The sequence below is a fragment of the Phytophthora sojae genome, assembly GCF_000149755.1.
Source record: "Phytophthora sojae unplaced genomic scaffold PHYSOscaffold_13, whole genome shotgun sequence".
Taxonomy (NCBI): domain Eukaryota; phylum Oomycota; class Peronosporomycetes; order Peronosporales; family Peronosporaceae; genus Phytophthora; species Phytophthora sojae.
Genome location: NW_009258127.1, coordinates 178,824 through 196,572, shown reverse-complemented (window position 1 = coordinate 196,572; position 17,749 = coordinate 178,824). Strand labels below are relative to the sequence as shown.

General features: G+C 52.9%; 4 protein-coding genes across 4 annotated transcripts; 2 read left to right on the top strand and 2 right to left on the bottom strand.

The window, feature by feature from the left end:
- Nucleotides 1-413: 413 nt before the first annotated feature.
- On the bottom strand, nucleotides 414-1,191 carry PHYSODRAFT_306864 (hypothetical protein; the record flags this gene model as incomplete). The annotated part of the gene is made up of 4 exons (XM_009539143.1): nucleotides 414-577; nucleotides 622-938; nucleotides 1,001-1,041; nucleotides 1,114-1,191. 4 exons carry the CDS (start codon nucleotides 1,189-1,191, stop codon nucleotides 414-416), a joined length of 600 nt encoding a protein of 199 aa, XP_009537438.1.
- Nucleotides 1,192-9,437: 8,246 nt separating this feature from the next.
- PHYSODRAFT_340891 (hypothetical protein) lies at nucleotides 9,438-11,390 on the top strand (the record flags this gene model as incomplete). The annotated part of the gene is made up of 2 exons (XM_009539142.1): nucleotides 9,438-9,691; nucleotides 10,628-11,390. 2 exons carry the CDS (start codon nucleotides 9,438-9,440, stop codon nucleotides 11,388-11,390), a joined length of 1,017 nt encoding a protein of 338 aa, XP_009537437.1.
- Nucleotides 11,391-11,990: 600 nt separating this feature from the next.
- On the bottom strand, nucleotides 11,991-12,331 carry PHYSODRAFT_252002 (hypothetical protein; the record flags this gene model as incomplete). Its single annotated transcript, XM_009539141.1, has 2 exons — nucleotides 11,991-12,196; nucleotides 12,229-12,331. The coding sequence occupies 2 exons, from the start codon at nucleotides 12,329-12,331 to the stop codon at nucleotides 11,991-11,993; spliced, it is 309 nt and encodes a 102-aa protein (XP_009537436.1).
- Nucleotides 12,332-13,281: 950 nt separating this feature from the next.
- On the top strand, nucleotides 13,282-14,181 carry PHYSODRAFT_252060 (hypothetical protein; the record flags this gene model as incomplete). The annotated part of the gene is made up of 1 exon (XM_009539140.1): nucleotides 13,282-14,181. The coding sequence occupies one exon, from the start codon at nucleotides 13,282-13,284 to the stop codon at nucleotides 14,179-14,181; it is 900 nt and encodes a 299-aa protein (XP_009537435.1).
- Between the last annotated feature and the right edge of the window lie 3,568 nt (nucleotides 14,182-17,749).

Here is a 17,749-nt window from a genome sequence, read left to right as displayed (position 1 = left end):
TGCGAGTAGGGGAACGTTGCGTATTCAGCGGCGAGTTTCGTGGATCCTGCAGTGACAGGTATTATTGTCGATCTCGAAACTGTTCAGTATCACGAGGATGAGGCATGAATGATCCCGTAGTAGCCATAAGTGTTTGAGTTCTGTCTTTCTGTTGGATTATTATGCTGGCAATGATGAGTGAATCGTCATACTTGTTGGATTGGAGGGCAACCTGTGCTGATCTGTATAATGCCGTGCCATGTACACAAGGGTTACTCTCTGTAGAGAAAATTCATACAAAATAAAATGAAAATTTATTGTTTCCGTACGTGCTCCGCACGGGTAGTTACGCTCCACTAACGTTACGACAAACACACGATCACTATGACAGAAAAAATAACCCCAACGGCATTTGGGCGCAATACTGCTTCGTATCACTCCGAGCGAAGTCTGCGACGAGACCTATTTGCTCCATGTACTGTACCAGTTCCTGTGCCCGAAGTCGTTTTGCTGGAGCCGCCGCCCATGCCTGACATCATGCTGCTGAGACCCGACAGACCGCCGCCACCGCTCGTGCCAGAGGTGCCACCTCCCATGCCTGGGATCATCTTCATCAAGCTTGACATTCCACCCCACCCATACCGCCGCCGCCCATACCCGGGAAACCGCCCATGCCTCCTCCACCCATGCCAGGGATCATCTTCATGAAGTTCGACATGCCCCCCATTCCGCCCATGCCGCCGCCCATTCCGGGGAATCCTCCCATGCCTCCCATACCAGGGAAACCCCCGAAGCCAAACTGGACTGCTTCTTGCTCGGCGAGCACTCCGTTCGTACAAGTCACGACGACAACGAGTAGGGCGACGAGAGTGGATCGGCCGGATGATGTGGTCGGAGTTTGTTGATAGTCAGACGAGGAGTTTGGAGGCCTTGGAGTGTTGTTGAAGACCGAATACTTGCTTGGAAGTGGATTTGGAAATGAGCAGCGGGTAAGAAGGTGCCCGCACCGTTAGGTGATGACCCTGTGCTTCGTGTGGTAACAAGCACAAACGAGGCGTCTGGCTGTTGAAAGAGGCAAGCAGCTAGTGTACAGCCGCCGTCAAGGGCGCACGAGTGGCTTTTGATTCGACTTACCAGCTTTGTCACAGCTGCACCAAGAAATTTTGGCAGCTGGCGTACCGTTAGTGGGCAAGCAATGGGCTTTACGGGCATCTTGGTGGCACTGACAGCCCAGGTCACTCACATGAAGCAGCATGGTGACCCCAGCGACCAAAGTCGCGCCACTAATGGGAACAGACGTTGGAGCCTATCTTGTCCGAAGTATCCACGAGCTCAGTATATGTTTCAGTTCAAGGTGAAGATGTCCAAAGTTCTTAGAACAGAATCGCGAAGCGGTACCAATAAGGACCGCGTTGTGGAATGGGGACGGTTGTTGGCCGCAAGCATTAAAGAAATGTTGCCTGTTCCTAGAAGCGGGGAACATGTGTACTAGACCCCTCCGATTCATGGAGGAAGTACATACCTAACAAAAGCAGCTTTGCCGGGCATTATTCGCAACTAAATTACTTTTAAGTTTTTTTTAAATTAAAAATGAAATATGTTTATTAATATTTCACTTTTTTAAAATAAAAGCGGTACTTACATAGAAGATTTCTAGACTGCCCCAAACAAACGTATCGGATTTTACCGGTATTCGAGGTGTATGACCTCAATAACCTCAATATGTTGTCAAATTCTGCATATTATATATTATCGGAAATCCTATGTTTAAAACAATTAAAGTAGAGTGTTTTCCGCTTTCTCCGATGACCAAGCCTCCCCAATCACCCAATCACGGGAATTCCCGCAGTATGTACCGCAATTAGCTTCATTGCGGTATCCAAGGCACTTTAAAAAAAGGTAAGGTGCGGGAATCATTAACCATAGTGAAAGTAGTATTAATGTATGTATATGATTGGTTCAATAAATTATCATAGTGAATTTAGTATAAACGTATGCAAATGATATAATCAATCTGGTCTATTGACAACCTACTTTACATGTTAGCTAAACTTCCTTACTGGCATTTTGTAGACGAAAATAAAAAGACTTTGCAAACCCTCCGGATTACCTTCCAGCGATGACTCTGCGAGTAAATCCCCAGTTCCACCTCTCCTATCCAGTAAAAACAGGAATCCGACAGTAATATCCTGTGTTGGGAGCAGTAATCAATCACAAACTATTGTTTGAAGGAAGCGTCGTATTTCAAATAGCGCCCACCTCGTTTCTAGTCTGGTCGTGCATCAAAATTAAACACGACAAACTGTGTCGTTTGTGGTTCTGGAGCTCCAAAACCGCATACACACATGGCGGTAAGGGACGCTGCGATTAAAATTCTGGGACTTAGGCCTTGATAATAGCGTTAACCGATTCAGCATCGTGGAAGAATCGATTCTAGGTGTTGGTTGCCCAGATTCCGATGTTTGTCCCGAGTACATAGTACTTTTCATAGAAAATCGGGAATGCAAAATCCCGATTTTAAAAAAGTTAAGGTGCGGGAATCTAGACCAATTTCCCGCAATTAAGGACTGCCGATGACTTTCCAATTTTTGATGTCCGATTAGGTACGAATCTTGATTGCGATTATCTCGTTACCCCAAATTGAGAGAATCAATTGCGGCTTAGTTAGTACAGTATCATTTTGTTTCAGGCAGCCTCAAATAGAGGACCGATCCCATATATATATATATAATATGTACATATTTCCATAAAACGGGCACTTCTAGACAACTTATAATCAACACCGATTTCAATTCTGTCGGAGGGTACACCCCGTTCCAATAATTTTTTTTATTGTACAGACCAGCAAACAGATCGAGGCGAAAACAGGGGACTTGCGTTGCCGGCAGGTATTTTGCACATGGTATACGCGGACGACGAAGACGACTTCGTCAAAGAGTCCAACAGCGCAAGGCGAGCCATTCGGCAGAATCTACAGCACCGGCAGAGGTAGAAGACAATGGGAGCTAAGCCACCGAACCCAAGGCACGGCACAGAAACGCGTTTGCGCTGCCGGAATGACACTACATTCATCGTTAGCATCGCCAACACTCTTGGTTGGTAGTTTATCGTGCCATATATATATTGCGCCCAACCACTTCAATTGGAGACCCGGGAGGGGGGGGGGGGGGTCGCAGTTCGAAGCTAGCATGTACGGATACCCTTACAGAGAAACGGTGTACTCGGGCATCTCCTGCGCCTGCTTCGCAGCCGCAACATCTGCCTAGTCTACCACTGTACAACCAAGTGTACCAAGTTTGATCGCTTCTTTTCAAAGGCATTGCCAGTTCATGTATCGTCACTCCAACGAATTGGTACTTCAACTCTTAGGTTTGACAAACCCACTGTGGTGATTCTAACTCCTCCAGCTCGTCGGATTAGGACTCCACGGATTTAGTTTTAACTTAGTTCTTTTGTAGATAGTAGAACGGTTATCAACAACTAGCTAATCAACGTAATTTCCTTCCTTCCTGCCACTGAAATGTGCGCTGATGTCCAGGCAGGATCGTTTATTTCTTTGGTTGCAGTGGCGAAAAAACAAGAAAAATCTGTGCACTCGAATATTTAGCGCTACCAGGCTAACTTCTGAACCGAGCTTGCAGGATAACCCGATGAAGCCAGCAACTTGCTTCAAGTTTGATAAGTTAAAACTGAGGTCTAGCAGATCTCGATCGCAGGAGCAGGGTACACCGGCTGTTTGTCCTTCGTTTTGACGATGTCCGCCTGGGCTTCCTCTCTCACAGGAATCTGGGCCGTACAGCGACAACTTAGGAGCATTCCAACTCTGTTTGATAGAACATGGTGCAGCCGCACCAATGAGTGTGGGATGCACGCAATACCAGCTTGTCGGCAATTTATGTCATGGCAAATGGGGGGGGGGCGACGAATGTAGCGTGAATGCCGTTCGATGACATCCAAAAACCTTCCCCAATCGACAATTCTTCGAGCTGCGAATATCAAAGTGCCTACGTAGATCTGTACCGAATTGAAGCATCTAGAGATTAAATTGCAGACTTAACTTGCGGGCTGGACGAGATTTGTACAAGATGTTGCGATTGTACACTTCGCAGTCTAGTTGTGTGTATCCGTATGGAGGCACGTGCTTGCTGTGAAGTTGTTGCCGATGGTAGACAATTGTGGTACACGTGGTGGAATACTGGGATCTGATTGGCGGATCCCCAAGATTTGACACTTCTGATTGGCTGAGAGAAAGGCAAGTTGAAGTTGCCTTTCTGGATACGATCTGCAACATTTACTTTGATCCCCAGCCTCTAATACTTGGAAGTAGGAGGTGTGCGTTGGTACGATTCATGTTTAAGCATAGGAGACTAGGATATGATAGTTAGTTTGGCCTAACTCATTCTAATTCACTTTCGGATTTCCTTCCTAACCAACACTCGACTACCAAGCCTCGCCCGCATAATCTCGAGTGGTTATGAGCCCAAGCTACGCAGACACCGTGAAGTTCGTGGATGACAACTACTTCCACTGGGAGTTCAACATGCGGATAACGCTGTCGCGCAAGGGACTGCTGGCCCACATCGTCAAGCCAGAGTTCGACCAGCTGAGTGACCGCTCCACGGTACAATGGAAGACCGACAATCTGAAGGCCCTTGGTGGGATCGCTGGGGACGTGAGTCTCACATACCAAGTTTACATCCGTGGAGCGACAACCGCTGCTGAATCGGGGCGCCTGCTTGAGGAGCAGTTCAACCGGAACACTCTCAAGAATCGGCTCGTCGTGACCAAGAAGTTGCACAACTTCAAGATGGAGCCCGGGACGCGGCTCGCGGCACATGTGGACCGGTTCAAGGAGCTCGTGCTGCAAATGGAGACGATTGGTGAAGCACTGGACGAGACTCGCCAACTCGTGCTGCGGCTGGGCAGTTTGACGGACGAGTACCGGATGATCAGCACCGTATTCGAGAACACGCCGAACATGACGTTGGCGTACGCGATCCAAGCTCTGTCTGGCGTTGAAGTCTCGGACGATTCGACATCGGCTCGGGAGAAGGCATTCGCAACGAAGAAGGAGTTCCGCAAGCGCGGGTTCTCCGGGAAGTGCTTCTACTGCAAGAAGCTCGGGCACAAGGAACAAGAGTGCCACAAGAAGAAGGCCGATGAGGGACGTGGGCAAGTCGCGCAGGAAGCGTCGGACTTCGCGTTCACGGCTACGGGTGCAATGGCGAAGTCGGAGTGGCTTGTGGACTCCGGCGCCAGCTCGCACATGACCAGCGTCCGGGACAAGTTCGTATCCATGAAGGAGCTGAAGACGCCGGTCCGCATCACGATCGCGGACGGCACGAAGATCGACGCAGATGCAAAGGGCACCGTCGGATTGAAGCTGATGGACGGGATGTCCGTCACATTGTCGGATGTTCTGTACATCCCGGAAGTTGATGGGAGCCTCATCTCGGTGTCGAAGCTGGCCGAGAAGGACGTCGACGCGCAATTCAGCAAGGACAAGTGTGTCTTTCGCTTTGGAGGCGTGACGGTGACGGAGGCCAAGCGCTGTGGAAATGTCTACAAGCTGAAGACAGTGGGGGACGAGGTGTGTCGTGCGGCGACGACATCTCGTAAGGAGCCATGGGCCGTCGTGCACGCCCGTCTCGGCCACATCCCGTGCAAGCGCTACGAACAGCTGTTGAGCATGGCCGATGGGGTACCGCGCATCGTAGGCGACGTGTCGACGGATAACGTGTGTCCTGGATGTTGCATTGGGAAGATGCGCGCTGACGACTTCCCACGTCACCCTGACAACTTGGTCAAGAGTGCAAGTGCACTCGACTTGGTGCACACGGACGTCATCGGTCCGATACAGACCAAGACACCTGGAGGCTGCCCATACGCAGTAACCTTCATCGACGACTACTCGAGACACGTGACGGTGTACTTCATGAAGGCGAAATCGGAGGTGCTGTCGAAGTTCAAGATCTTCAAGGCAGCAATGGAGAACGCAACGGGCAAGACGATCAAGCGCCTGCGTTCGGACAATGGCGGCGAGTACACAGGCAAGGAGTTCAAAGCCTACCTCGGCCGCAACGGCATCAAGCATGAGAAGACGGTGCCGTACACGCCTCAGCAGAATGGATTGGCTGAGCGCATGAACAGAAGTTTGGTGGAGATGGCGCGCTGCATGCTCTACCATGAAGGAATCGACAAGAAGTGGTGGGCAGAATCTGCCAACACGGCGGCCTGGATCATGAACCGGGTCCCGAATTCGGTGACCGTCAAGACACCCCACGAGATCGTGCACCGAGCCAAGCCTCAACTCAAGAACATGAAGGTGTTTGGTGCACTCGGCTACGCCCACATCGCCGACGAAAAGCGTCGGAAGCTGGATGCGAAGGCGTTCAAGTGTCGATTTCCTGGGCTACGAAGATGGTGTGAAGGGATACCGCGTTCTCAACGTGGCGACGGGGAAGGTGCAAATCGTGCGCACTGTGAAGTTCATGGAGACGACTGAACCCGACCACCTGATGACACGCCTGGAGATCGACGACGATGAAGAACCGATTGCCACGGGCCCAAGCTCGAAACGAGTACCTGCATTGGTGCCTGTTCGCGACGTTTCGACTGAAGTTGAAGTTGGCGACCCGACTATGTCACCGAATGACGTGACGACAGGTGGGCAATCGTACCCATCCGATGATTACTCGGTCGCGTGCTCGTCACATTGAAGAGACCAACGATCCTGAGGAACCCGGAGCTCGCAAGAAGCAAGTCGTTGCGTCATCCGAGATCAGGACGAAGCGTCAGAAGGTGGACCAAGGTCGCGCCAAGTCGGACGAGAACCAACTCACTATCCACGGTGGGATGCTGATGGCCGCAACGGAGGAGGTGTCAAGGTCGTATCAAGAGGCGATTACGAGTGAGGATCGTGCCCAATGGAAGGCAGCGATTGCAAGTGAGCTCAAATCGCTGATGACGAACAAGACATGGAAGTTGGTGCCCAAGCCCAAACACCAGCGCGCGATTGGCTGCCGCTGGGTGTTCGCGTTGAAGCGCAATGAGACAGGGAGAGTCGTTCGGTACAAGGCTCGTCTCGTTGCCAAGGGGTACTCGCGGCGACATGGAATCGACTACGAGGAGACCTACTCGCTGGTGGTGTACCTGAACTCCATCCGTGCAAAACTCGCGAAGTGCTGCGCCGACGGAATGGAGATTGACCAGTGTCACATCGACACTGCGTTTTTGTATGGAAAGCTCGAAGATGAGATCTACACGGTGTTGCCTGAAGGACTTCGAGAACTGCTGGATTTGGCTGAAGCTCAAGGTGAAGATGACGTCGTCTGCCAGCTACTGCAGAGTTTGTATGGACTCAAGCAAGCGCCTCGCGTATGGAACGCGACGATCGACGCGCATCTCAAGAGTATGGGATTTTGAGCTGCTGATGCCGACCCGTGTCTACACGAGAGGTGCTGGTGACGACGAGTACATTGTGTGTCTCTACGTCGACGACATGCTGATTGCATTTCGCCAGCGGACTATCATTGGCTCGGTAAAGGCGGGCATCGCTGAAAAATTTCGCATCAAGGACCTCGGACGCGCTCGATTCATCCTTGGCATCGAGATCGACTACGACATAGAGGCCAAGACGATGGGCATCTGCCAGCGGGCGCACACCGCGTCGATCATCAAGAAGTTCGGCCACGAGAATGCGAAGCCGTGCCTGACTCCACTTGACCCAAGTGTGCAGTTGACCAAGGCGGACGAACCCCAAACCGAGGAGGACAAGGCCAAGATGAAGTCGAAGCCGTATCGTTCTCTTGTGGGAAGTCTGATGTACCTGGCGTGCGGAACGCGACCGGACATTTCAGCTGCAGTGGCCAAGCTGAGTCGTTTTCTGGAGAACCCTGGCGAGAAGCACTGGGATGCTAGAATCCGTGTGGTACGGTACCTGTTGAAGACCAAGAATCTCGGAATCGTCTACGATGGATTGCTTGGCACGGAGCTCGTCGCGTATTCGGACGCCGACTGGACTGGCAACCGCGACGACAGACGCTCTGTAAGCGGAATGATGCTGATGATGTGTGGTGCTCCCGTGGTTTGGCGATCGACTTTTCAGAAGACGGTCGCGCTGAGTTCGACTGAGGCGGAGTACATGGCACTCAGCGAATGTGTGAAGGAGGTGGTGTGGAAGCGACTACTACTCAAGGATTTGGGTGCGGAGCAAGATGGACCTACGGTGATCTACGAGGACAACCAAGGTGCCATGGCGTTGGCTAAGAATGTCGGCTACCAGGCTCGCACCAAGCACATCGACATCCGCTATCACTTCATCCGCGAGAAGATCACGAGTGGTGTTGTGGAGTTCGACTACGTTGAGTCCAAGAACCAACTCGCTGATTTCCTGAACAAGGGACTCTCAACGAAGACTCTTCGCTATGTGCTCAAGCGCAGTAACATCACTGAGATGCTCGGGTAGACTGCGAATTGAGTGGGGGTGTTGCGATTGTACACTTCGCAGTCTAGTTGTGTGTATCCGTATGGAGGCACGTGCTTGCTGTGAAGTTGTTGCCGATGGTAGACAATTGTGGTACACGTGGTGGAATACTGGGATCTGATTGGCGGATCCCCAAGATTTGACACTTCTGATTGGCTGAGAGAAAGGCAAGTTGAAGTTGCCTTTCTGGATACGATCTGCAACATTTACTTTGATCCCCAGCCTCTAATACTTGGAAGTAGGAGGTGTGCGTTGGTACGATTCATGTTTAAGCATAGGAGACTAGAATATGATAGTTAGTTTGGCCTAACTCATTCTAATTCACTTTCGGATTTCCTTCCTAACCAACACTCGACTACCAAGCCTCGCCCGCATAATCTCAAGTCAAGAGTTGTTAGACAAGAATTCGGGGCTACGGGAGACTGCTATTTCTACTGTAGTTTTACATGTATAGTCTAGTTTCAGACTCATTTGAATATGTCCAAATTGAGACACCAAGAATTTTAAATCTGAATCTGAGCAGAGTCCATATAATGGACTGTTCAGAATTTTTTCTTTATATCAACGAGTGAATCAACCTCGCACCACTCAGCGCGAATAAGGAGTACCGCTGTTTTGAGAATGTATGGTTCTCGCCTGGGTGCCCATTCATTTACCCCGTTCACCGATGTAGACTAGCGCTGGCTGCGCCGTCTTACCATACCAACTGGTTGCTCGAACATTATCTTTGTGGCATTTTGAGCCCTGGGCCACTTAGGAGTAGGAGATGCATCGCTATAACTGGTCATGCCACTCCGCCGTAGCCCTTTAGCGTCAGCCCAAGCTGACCATGGCTGCAGAGCCTGCCCGTTCTTCTAGGCGGACGCCACACTCTCCCCTTGTCGACTACCGCATTCTCAAATTTTCTCGCCGAAGCTCCAACAACCGAACTCGACCCCAGGTCTTCATCAAATTAAAAGAAACAACTTCCAGCATGTTCCACAGCGCCAAGTTCTTCGTCATGTGCATCGCTGCCGTGGCTCTTTTAAGCGGTGCCCAGGCCGAGAGAGAGGTGACCGAAACTATAGTCGGCGGCCCGGGCGTCAGGTGGGCGTCCCCGGCGTCGCTAGCGTCGGAGTCGGTCCAGGCGTCTACGGCCCTGGCGTCGTCGGCCCGGCCGTCGGCGTTGGTGTTCCTGGAGTTGTTGGAGTTTGAGTTAATCCTGCCGTCGGGTACAATGGCGGAACCGTGGTGAACGGTGGCTACCCGGCTGCGAACGGCGGCGCGACGGCAACCGCGACTGCGAATGCGAGACGCACGCTGCGCTCGGTTCAGTAAATGGACCAAGCTCACCTCGAACAACCAACGCAGCGTACTCAGCGACGTCCAAGAGTGAAGACATTCATTTCGCGATGCGCTGGTGCACAGGCGTCTACCCCACGAAGCTTTGACGTTTCAAGGTGTACAATACATGTATATGAGTTTTAGTCTCCGTTTGTAAGCGACAACATATAACCGTGTTGTCTAAGAAATATGCGTATTGGCATGAGCGGACCTAAATGCTGCCAAAGCTCCGGCCGTAGCCCCTATATACACTACATGTGCACTTTGCTAGGTATCAACCCACTCTCAACGTGAGCCTTTACCAACTACTGTAGACCGCATCTCTCATCGCCATGGGTATTAGCATCCATCCAGTGGATGCTACCGATCGCGTGGTAGTGACCGTCACCCGCTACAAGGTCGATTCACGCACATTGTTCGTACAATTTGCTCGAACAGCAAACAGGGGGATGCCTCGAATGCATATAGTTAGCTCACTTGGTGCCCGCCATCACGTACGACAGTCCGCGCTCAGCTATATCGATCCCAGTGTCGGCTATCGGATAAGACCGACCAGGTGGTCTGGACCACCTAACGTCCGACAGTAAAGTGCCGAGCTTTAGGCGGACTTTACCCAGCAAGCCTGCCGAGGGCCCGCAGGAGCCACAAGTCGCTGGCCCATGGTGCTCTAACACAAGCGTGCACGTGTTTCCTTGATACCATGCACTCCCACCGACACCGACACTATTTCCCCATCCTACGCTGTTCGCCCGCCGCACACGGATTCCAGGCACAAGGGTGCTCGTCCACTTGGTTCATTTCCAATTTCGCCCTCTTCACCTCGCAGTTGCATTACTCAAGCGGCTGCGTGCGCGACAAGAGGTTCTCCAAGGTTTCTTTGTTCGTCACTCCAGCCTTCACCATGATCAACGTCACCAAGGTTTTCACGCTGGTCGTCGCAGTTGTAGCCATCACGAGTGGTGTGCATGCCGACAAGGAAGTCGCGCAGGACTACAGTAGCGGTGGTACGACCGGTGGCATGGGCGGCGGACTATCGGGCCTCTCCAAGATGATGCCCGGTATGGGTGGCACCGGCGGAACCAGCGGCGGTCTCCCCAGCATGGGCAGTATGCCCGACTTCAGCAAGATGATGTCCGGAATGGGCGGCACTGGCGGCATGCCGAGCTTCTCTAAGATGATGCCTGGAATGGGCGGCACGGGCGGTGGAATGGGCGGCATGCCCGACTTCAGCAAGATGATGTCCGGAATGGGCGGCGCCGGTGGCGGCTTTCCGGGCATGAGTGGAGGTTTCTCCAGTCTCAGCAAGATGATCCCGGGTGCGGGAGGCAGCCCGGGTACGGTCCACGCGCCTGGAGCTACTAGCACAGGTACTGCCGGCACCGGCACTGGCACTAGCACCGGCACTGGAACCGGGGCTACAGGTGCAACCGGCGCTTCAGGTAACACGGCCACAACACCGAAGACCGGCACGCCACAGACGAGCAGTTCAAAGGCTGGCTCCGCAGCAGGAGCACCCACGGTTGGGTCCCCGACCAGCGGAACTGGGGCTACTGGCGCCGGTTCAACACCTTCTAAGACGTACCGCAGCCTTCGATCGGAGTAATCTGCGAGCGAGCAACCGTCCGGCCGGAAGACGATAAATTCCCCACGTGTGGTCACGGCAAGTGCTCTTGCTGGTTGATGTAGATGAGTTTTGTAGTGCATAAGCAATAAACGCGTGTCTTACTGATCATTGTGGCTCTCAATAATGTGTATGCGTGCCTCGACGACCTACTTTTATATTCATGTGCCCGAAAACTGACCACGAACCGCTAGCTAGAACGGATTAGCTCGGTTCCGGTTTCCGCGCAGATGCATTGTTGACACTCCTGCATAAATTCAAGGATGACAAGTTTGGCTACCACCAAAGAGTGCGTGACTCCTAGGGTAAGCTAGTCAAACTCCGGTAGGGGCTAGGGTGAACGGTGTTGGGGCAGGATTTCATTGAAGCCTACGAACGGGGTGCATACTCGTTGTATTGCATGTTACGCAAACGAAGACTAAACTCATAAACATTTACACCCTACGTGGAGCGCCTCAAGCTCCGCCGGGATGGATGTGTGTGCGCTCACACAAGCGACTGCGAGCTGTGCTACTGTACCACACGCACGCGTTTGGATGTCCCTCACCAGTCGAGCTGCAGATTGTCACGGGCTTGGTCCATTTACTCCTCCTCCTCCGAGCGGAGCTTGCGTGCATTCGCGGTCGCAGACGCACTTGCCGTTGCGCCGCCGCCGTTGCTCGGGTAGGCCGCCGCAGGGGCCACTCCATTGTAGCCGTACCCGTTGTAGCCGTAGCCGGGGCCATAGACGCCGACACCAGGGCCATAGACACCAGGACCGTAGACACCCAGACCGCCCACGCCAACGCCTGCTACACCGGGGACGCCAACGCCAACGAACGGGCGCCCACCAGCGTCTGAGCCACCTGCGCCTCTGCGTTTACTCCGGTTGAGAGGGCCAGAGCGGCGATGCACATGAAGAAGGTCTTGGTGTTGCTGAGCATGATGGTTGGAGGTGTTGTTGTAGTGGAGGTGGGAGCTGGCTTGAGAGAGTGAATTGGAGAATGAGCGAGCAAGGCGAGTTGGCGTGGCCGGACTCCATCGACACAGAGCACTGGTATAATACATGTATCCATACTTGCTCGTTTAAGGTGGTGCCATATGCCGTGCCAAATGTGACGGACTTCTTCAATTGATTCACTCTCGAAGATAACATTTGTCTTCTAAGATCTGGCCCCCATACGGCGTTGCACGACCTACAGCACCATGCAGCTCGATCCAGGTGGACTTCATTATGATGAAGTGCTCAGACAAGGACTCCCAGCGCGATTATACGTGTGCCGATTGTATAAAGCAGCAACAACCGTCAATATCAGTTGGGACAATTAACACTGCTAGTAATATTTCTTCACTTGCTCTACGATAATGGCCATTGCGTTAGCCCGTTAGCGTGCTGGAAGACAATCGACGGATCTACTTCAAGTACTGTAGGTGCTTTCTGTACCTCCTATCGGTGTGTCCCCGTTTGTACTGAACTTTGTATGCCTGAAGTTGAAGTTTGTCTTCACACAGCGGAGCCAATCAATGCATCAGATGAACCGACAAGACTACGATTATCGACCGATCCACCACACGAACGAATGACATCCGGCCAACACGTGCTGCCCTGGTGAACAGAGTTTGAGCTTTACGCAGACTAGATGGTCAACATCGTTCATCGACGATAGATACCGGTACACTATCGTGCCGCGTTCTGCACGAGGCTTTCGTTGGCAGCACCTGCGCGGCTTTTCGGCTGCTGAGTTGGCTGTGCGCTGCGAGGTGCCGAGTCGTCCAACGCGCTCCGGAACTTACGTCTCATTCTCCAATTCACCCTCGAGCGGTCACAAACCACTCGAGACGAATCCCCGCTAGCTGATCTACACCCCAGCCCAGTTTTCCGTCTTCTATCGCCATGCTCAGCAGCAGCAAGATCTTCGCCATGTGCATCGCCGCCGTGGCCCTCTCAAGCGGAGTGAACGGTGAGAAGCAGGTGGCCGAGACCTTCGGTCTGCTCGGCCTTCATGGCCTCCACGGAGTTGGCGTAGGCCTGGGAGGAGTTGGCGTAGGCCTGGGAGGAGTTGGCGTCGGCGTGGGCCCCGGTGTGTATGGTCCAGGCGTCGTCGGCCCCGGCGTCAGTGTCGGCGTGCCAGGCATTGCCAGCGTCGGAGTCGGTCTTCCCAGTGTGGGCGTTGGTGGCCCCGTTGTTGGTGGTGGCCCCGCAGTTGTTGGCGGTCCCGCAGTCGGCGGCGCACCTGCAATCTCCAACGCCAACGCTGGTGCCGGCGCGCCGGCAAACGCCATCTCCAACGCCAACGCCGGTGCGCCTGCCACCTCCACCGCGAACGCCAACGCCGGTGCGCCCGCCACCTCCACCGCGAACGCCAACGCCGGTGCGCCCGCCACCTCCACAGCCAACGCTAATGCCGGTGCGCCTGCCACCTCCACCGCGAACGCCAACGCCGGTGCACCTGCCACAGTCAGCGCGAACGCCAATGCCAACGCTGATGCTGGCCCAGGAGGCAACGGTAGCACGGTCACCAAGACGGTCACGTCGACGAACAGCGACGGAACCGCTACTGCGACCACGTCGAAGACCACTAGCGGCGCGTCGACGAGTGCGACTGCGACAGCCTCTGCTGGGGCAAATGCGAACGGTGGTGGGAACGCAGGCCCAAGTGGTGACCCGAGTGGTCCGAGCGGAGGCCCGAGTGGAGGCCCGAGTGCCGGCCCTAGCGATAGTGGGAAGACCGGAACCGGTGGCACAGGCGCTACGGCTCAGAAGGGATACCGCAAGCTCCGCTCGGTGGAATGAGCGAGCTTCGGTGCTTCTGCATGCGAGACGCGTTTAATGTCGTTAGTTGTAATTGAGTTTCGTCTTGTGTAAATAAATTGCAAGTGTTTCTGAGCCACACCATTATCTTTTTCCTCCTCCTCCTCCAAGCTGAATGCAGGACGTGATCGCACACACGATCAGACTTTTGCTTTGGATATGATAAAAATATCGAGGAGGGGCCAACGATTATGGCCTTCTTACTATCCCAGCAGTACCTACAACCCCGCTTCTTGTATTAGCTTCGGCAATATCCGCAGTGGAAGATGGCGCAATGGATGCAAGCATATCAGCAATTACAGCTCGGCAACGAGTAAGCTTCTTTCCACCGCACCCCAAGCGGAATAGGAGACTTGGTTATGTGCTGATGGACACCAATGCGCCAGGCAATACCTGCATACTATTTGAATTTGAATTTGTAGCGGTTTAGACGGCTAACTACGCCCGATGCCGCGCACTGCTGCAGATCGCCTACGGATCACGAGCCTTCAGGGCACGTGCCCGCGGTAGTAGTCCAAACACACGGGTACACCCAACCGAATCCCACGACGGCATCCGATCCAGATATACCCCTATCGATATGCAATTGCTAAAAGAGATAAGCAACCCCTCCTTTTCGCGCTTCGTCGGAGTCCATCACCTCGACGCGTCCCTCCAACACGTCGTTCACCCTTGTTCGCTCTTGTCCTTCTTCTCCGTCTCGCTCTTCGTCGATCCAGCGGCCACCTCTGCGCCACGCTCGTCGGAATTCGATCACGACTCGACGGTTGCCTCACAAGGCAGCATGACCAGTAATCTGCACTCTTTCCGCTGTCTCGCGCTTCGTCGTCACCAACACACCCTGTTTTTCGTTTCTGTTTCGCCTACCGTCTTGACCAGCCTGTTGTGCCAACGAGGTCGGCACCCTTCGTCGACCCTGGTCACCTTGAAGCTGCCATTGCTGTCGTCTTGCTCCTTCCTGGGCTCCCGAGGGAGGATTCCTCCCAGGAAGGCCAAGGACCCGGAGATCCTTGAAGGCGAGCGACCCGTCAAATTTCGGACTCGCAATACCTGCATAATCAAATCTGTCCTAGGAAATAGTACCAAATTGGTCTTTGGTGTGGCGTACATAAGCCAATTTGTCCTATCAGTCCGGTACTTAGGACAAAATATTAATTGGCATTTGTATGACCGCTGTAATGACGCTTCTAACAAATCAACCATATTGTATCAGTGCTCATACTCAGATCAAGTCATATTATCAAATTTGTCCTAGCAGCTTGGAAAAAATCGTCAAGGTGATATGTTATTAGATACAGTTTTCAGATGGCCATGATATCTACAAGGACACTCGATAATCTGAAGCTGGGGCGTCAACGGAAAGTGTAAGGATAGAGGTCTCTGCCCATGCTATCAAAACTTCATATTCATGTGTCATTTTGCAATAGCAGAGCACCAAACATTTGGTCCTTTCATTTATCCCAGGAACAATCTGACGGGGTTAGGAGCCAACCAAAAGTATTTTACGATGTAGATATTTTATTTTATTTATTTTTTTTGCGGTTACCGCCGATAGCGCTCGGGGCGAGCACTGCATCGAACCGCGCTGACCGGGCCCCACAGGTACCCGGCGGCTACAGCTCCGTCCTAATTTCCTACAACATGCATCCTAAATATGTATCTGATCAGTACCTTCTCGTACTGATGTTCTCGCTCTACCGTGGGTCACGCATGAGCTTGCCCTTGCTCCTGCATTGTTGTCCCACGAGGATCGCCGTCCTCCTCAGCTAGGGCCGTCTCCTGTCGTCTTATCTGCCAATTCTCACGCCACCTCTCGGCCCGCTCACGACGTACCGATATATGGCGAGCCAATACGGTGTCAAATCCCATACCTGTAGCAGTAATTGCGCTCCGAGACGAACAGCGTCGAGCCTTGAGTGTAGCAGCGCGTAGTGTAGAGTCTTGGGCGTCGAGGAGAAGCAGCGAACGAGGGAGAAAAGGCTCTTGTCTTGAGTGAGGTAAATTCCAAAGTGATTCATTCTTTTCTTAGCCAACCACACTCAACTACATGCAACGTACCACACTCTCGGGCACGAGGAGGAAAGCCCCAGGCACAAACACCCCCTTTGGCCAACTGCCATGTAGACAGCAGGTCGATCCCAGTCAATACTGACGGGCCTTGACAAGTACGTGAGTTTCCTGGAACTACCGCCGAAAGGCTCATACTCCCCCGGAACTCACGTATCTTAGTCGTCTTCAGCGTCATCTTGGTGCACGCCCAGCGTCGACTCCAACTGCGCGTTCTCCACCACGACACGCTGCTCGATCACAGCAACGACGTCTTCGACTCCAAGCAAGCGTCTCAACTTCTCGAACTGCTGCGGTCCGAGCGCTTTGGTTAACATATCCGCAATATTATCCGACGTTGGCACGTACTCCATCTTGAGCTTCTTGGCTTCAACAAGTTCTGCAATCTTGCGACTCTTCTTAGCGTAGCGCTTGACACCATCAAAGTTGCCTGCTTCACTGCAGACCTTGATCGTGCTCTGGTTGTCAATCTGGACCACGGGTCTCTGCTGGTCCAGTCCCAGCTCCTTCAGCAGCTTCTTGGCCCACAAATCCTCTACTCACATGCTGGCAGCGACCAGCTCCGACTTGCACGTGTCGTCGGTGACGCTCTTGTGCATTTTGCTCTTGAATCCAACGCTAAATCCATTCAGCCGAAGCACAAATCCAGTCACCGAGCGAGAGGAATCCGGGCAATTGGCGTGATCTGCATCGCTAAATGCTCTCATCTGCCAGCTTGTAGACAGAGCAGTATCACCGCGCCTGTAGACTAGTCCAAACGAGCGAGTTGCCCGAAGATAACGAAGCACTCGCTTGGCACTTGCGTAGTTCTCCTTCGTGTAGCTGCGGGTGTGCCGACTGAGACTTCGAACTGCATTGGCGATATCGGGCCTTGTACACGTCGCCAAATACTGCAAAGCCCCAACTAATTCTTGGTAAGGCAGCGATGGATCGTTCACTTTGGCTGGGTCAGTTTCAATTGCCGGATCTTTCTTGTTCGTCATCTGAGGCGATCGCACCGTTCGAGCTTCTGTCATGTTAAAACGGCGCAGAATGTTGTCGATGTACGCTGTTTGGGAGATACACAACCGTACACCGGGCTCGTAATGCACTTCCATTCCGAACAAGTGATGCACGCGGCCGAGATCCTTCAACGCGTAGTCAACCATCAAATCAGCGATGACTTGGTCGATGTCATGTGGCCTCCCGACGATGACCATATCATCCACATACACTGTGATGATAATGATCCGTCCATCAACGCACTTGCAGTAGAGACCAACATCAAACGTACTGCGAGAAAATCCGAGCTTCACCAGAGACTTGTGTAGCATTTGATACCACAACCGGGCCGCCTGCTTCAGCCCGTAAAGTCCCTTCAACAGCCAACATACTCGACCAGTGCCGTCCTGGAAGAAGTACGGCTGTTGCATCAGGATAACAAACTTCTTGAGTACCGTGTTAAGGAACGCGGTATCAAAATCAACGTGCCTTGCCTCCAGTT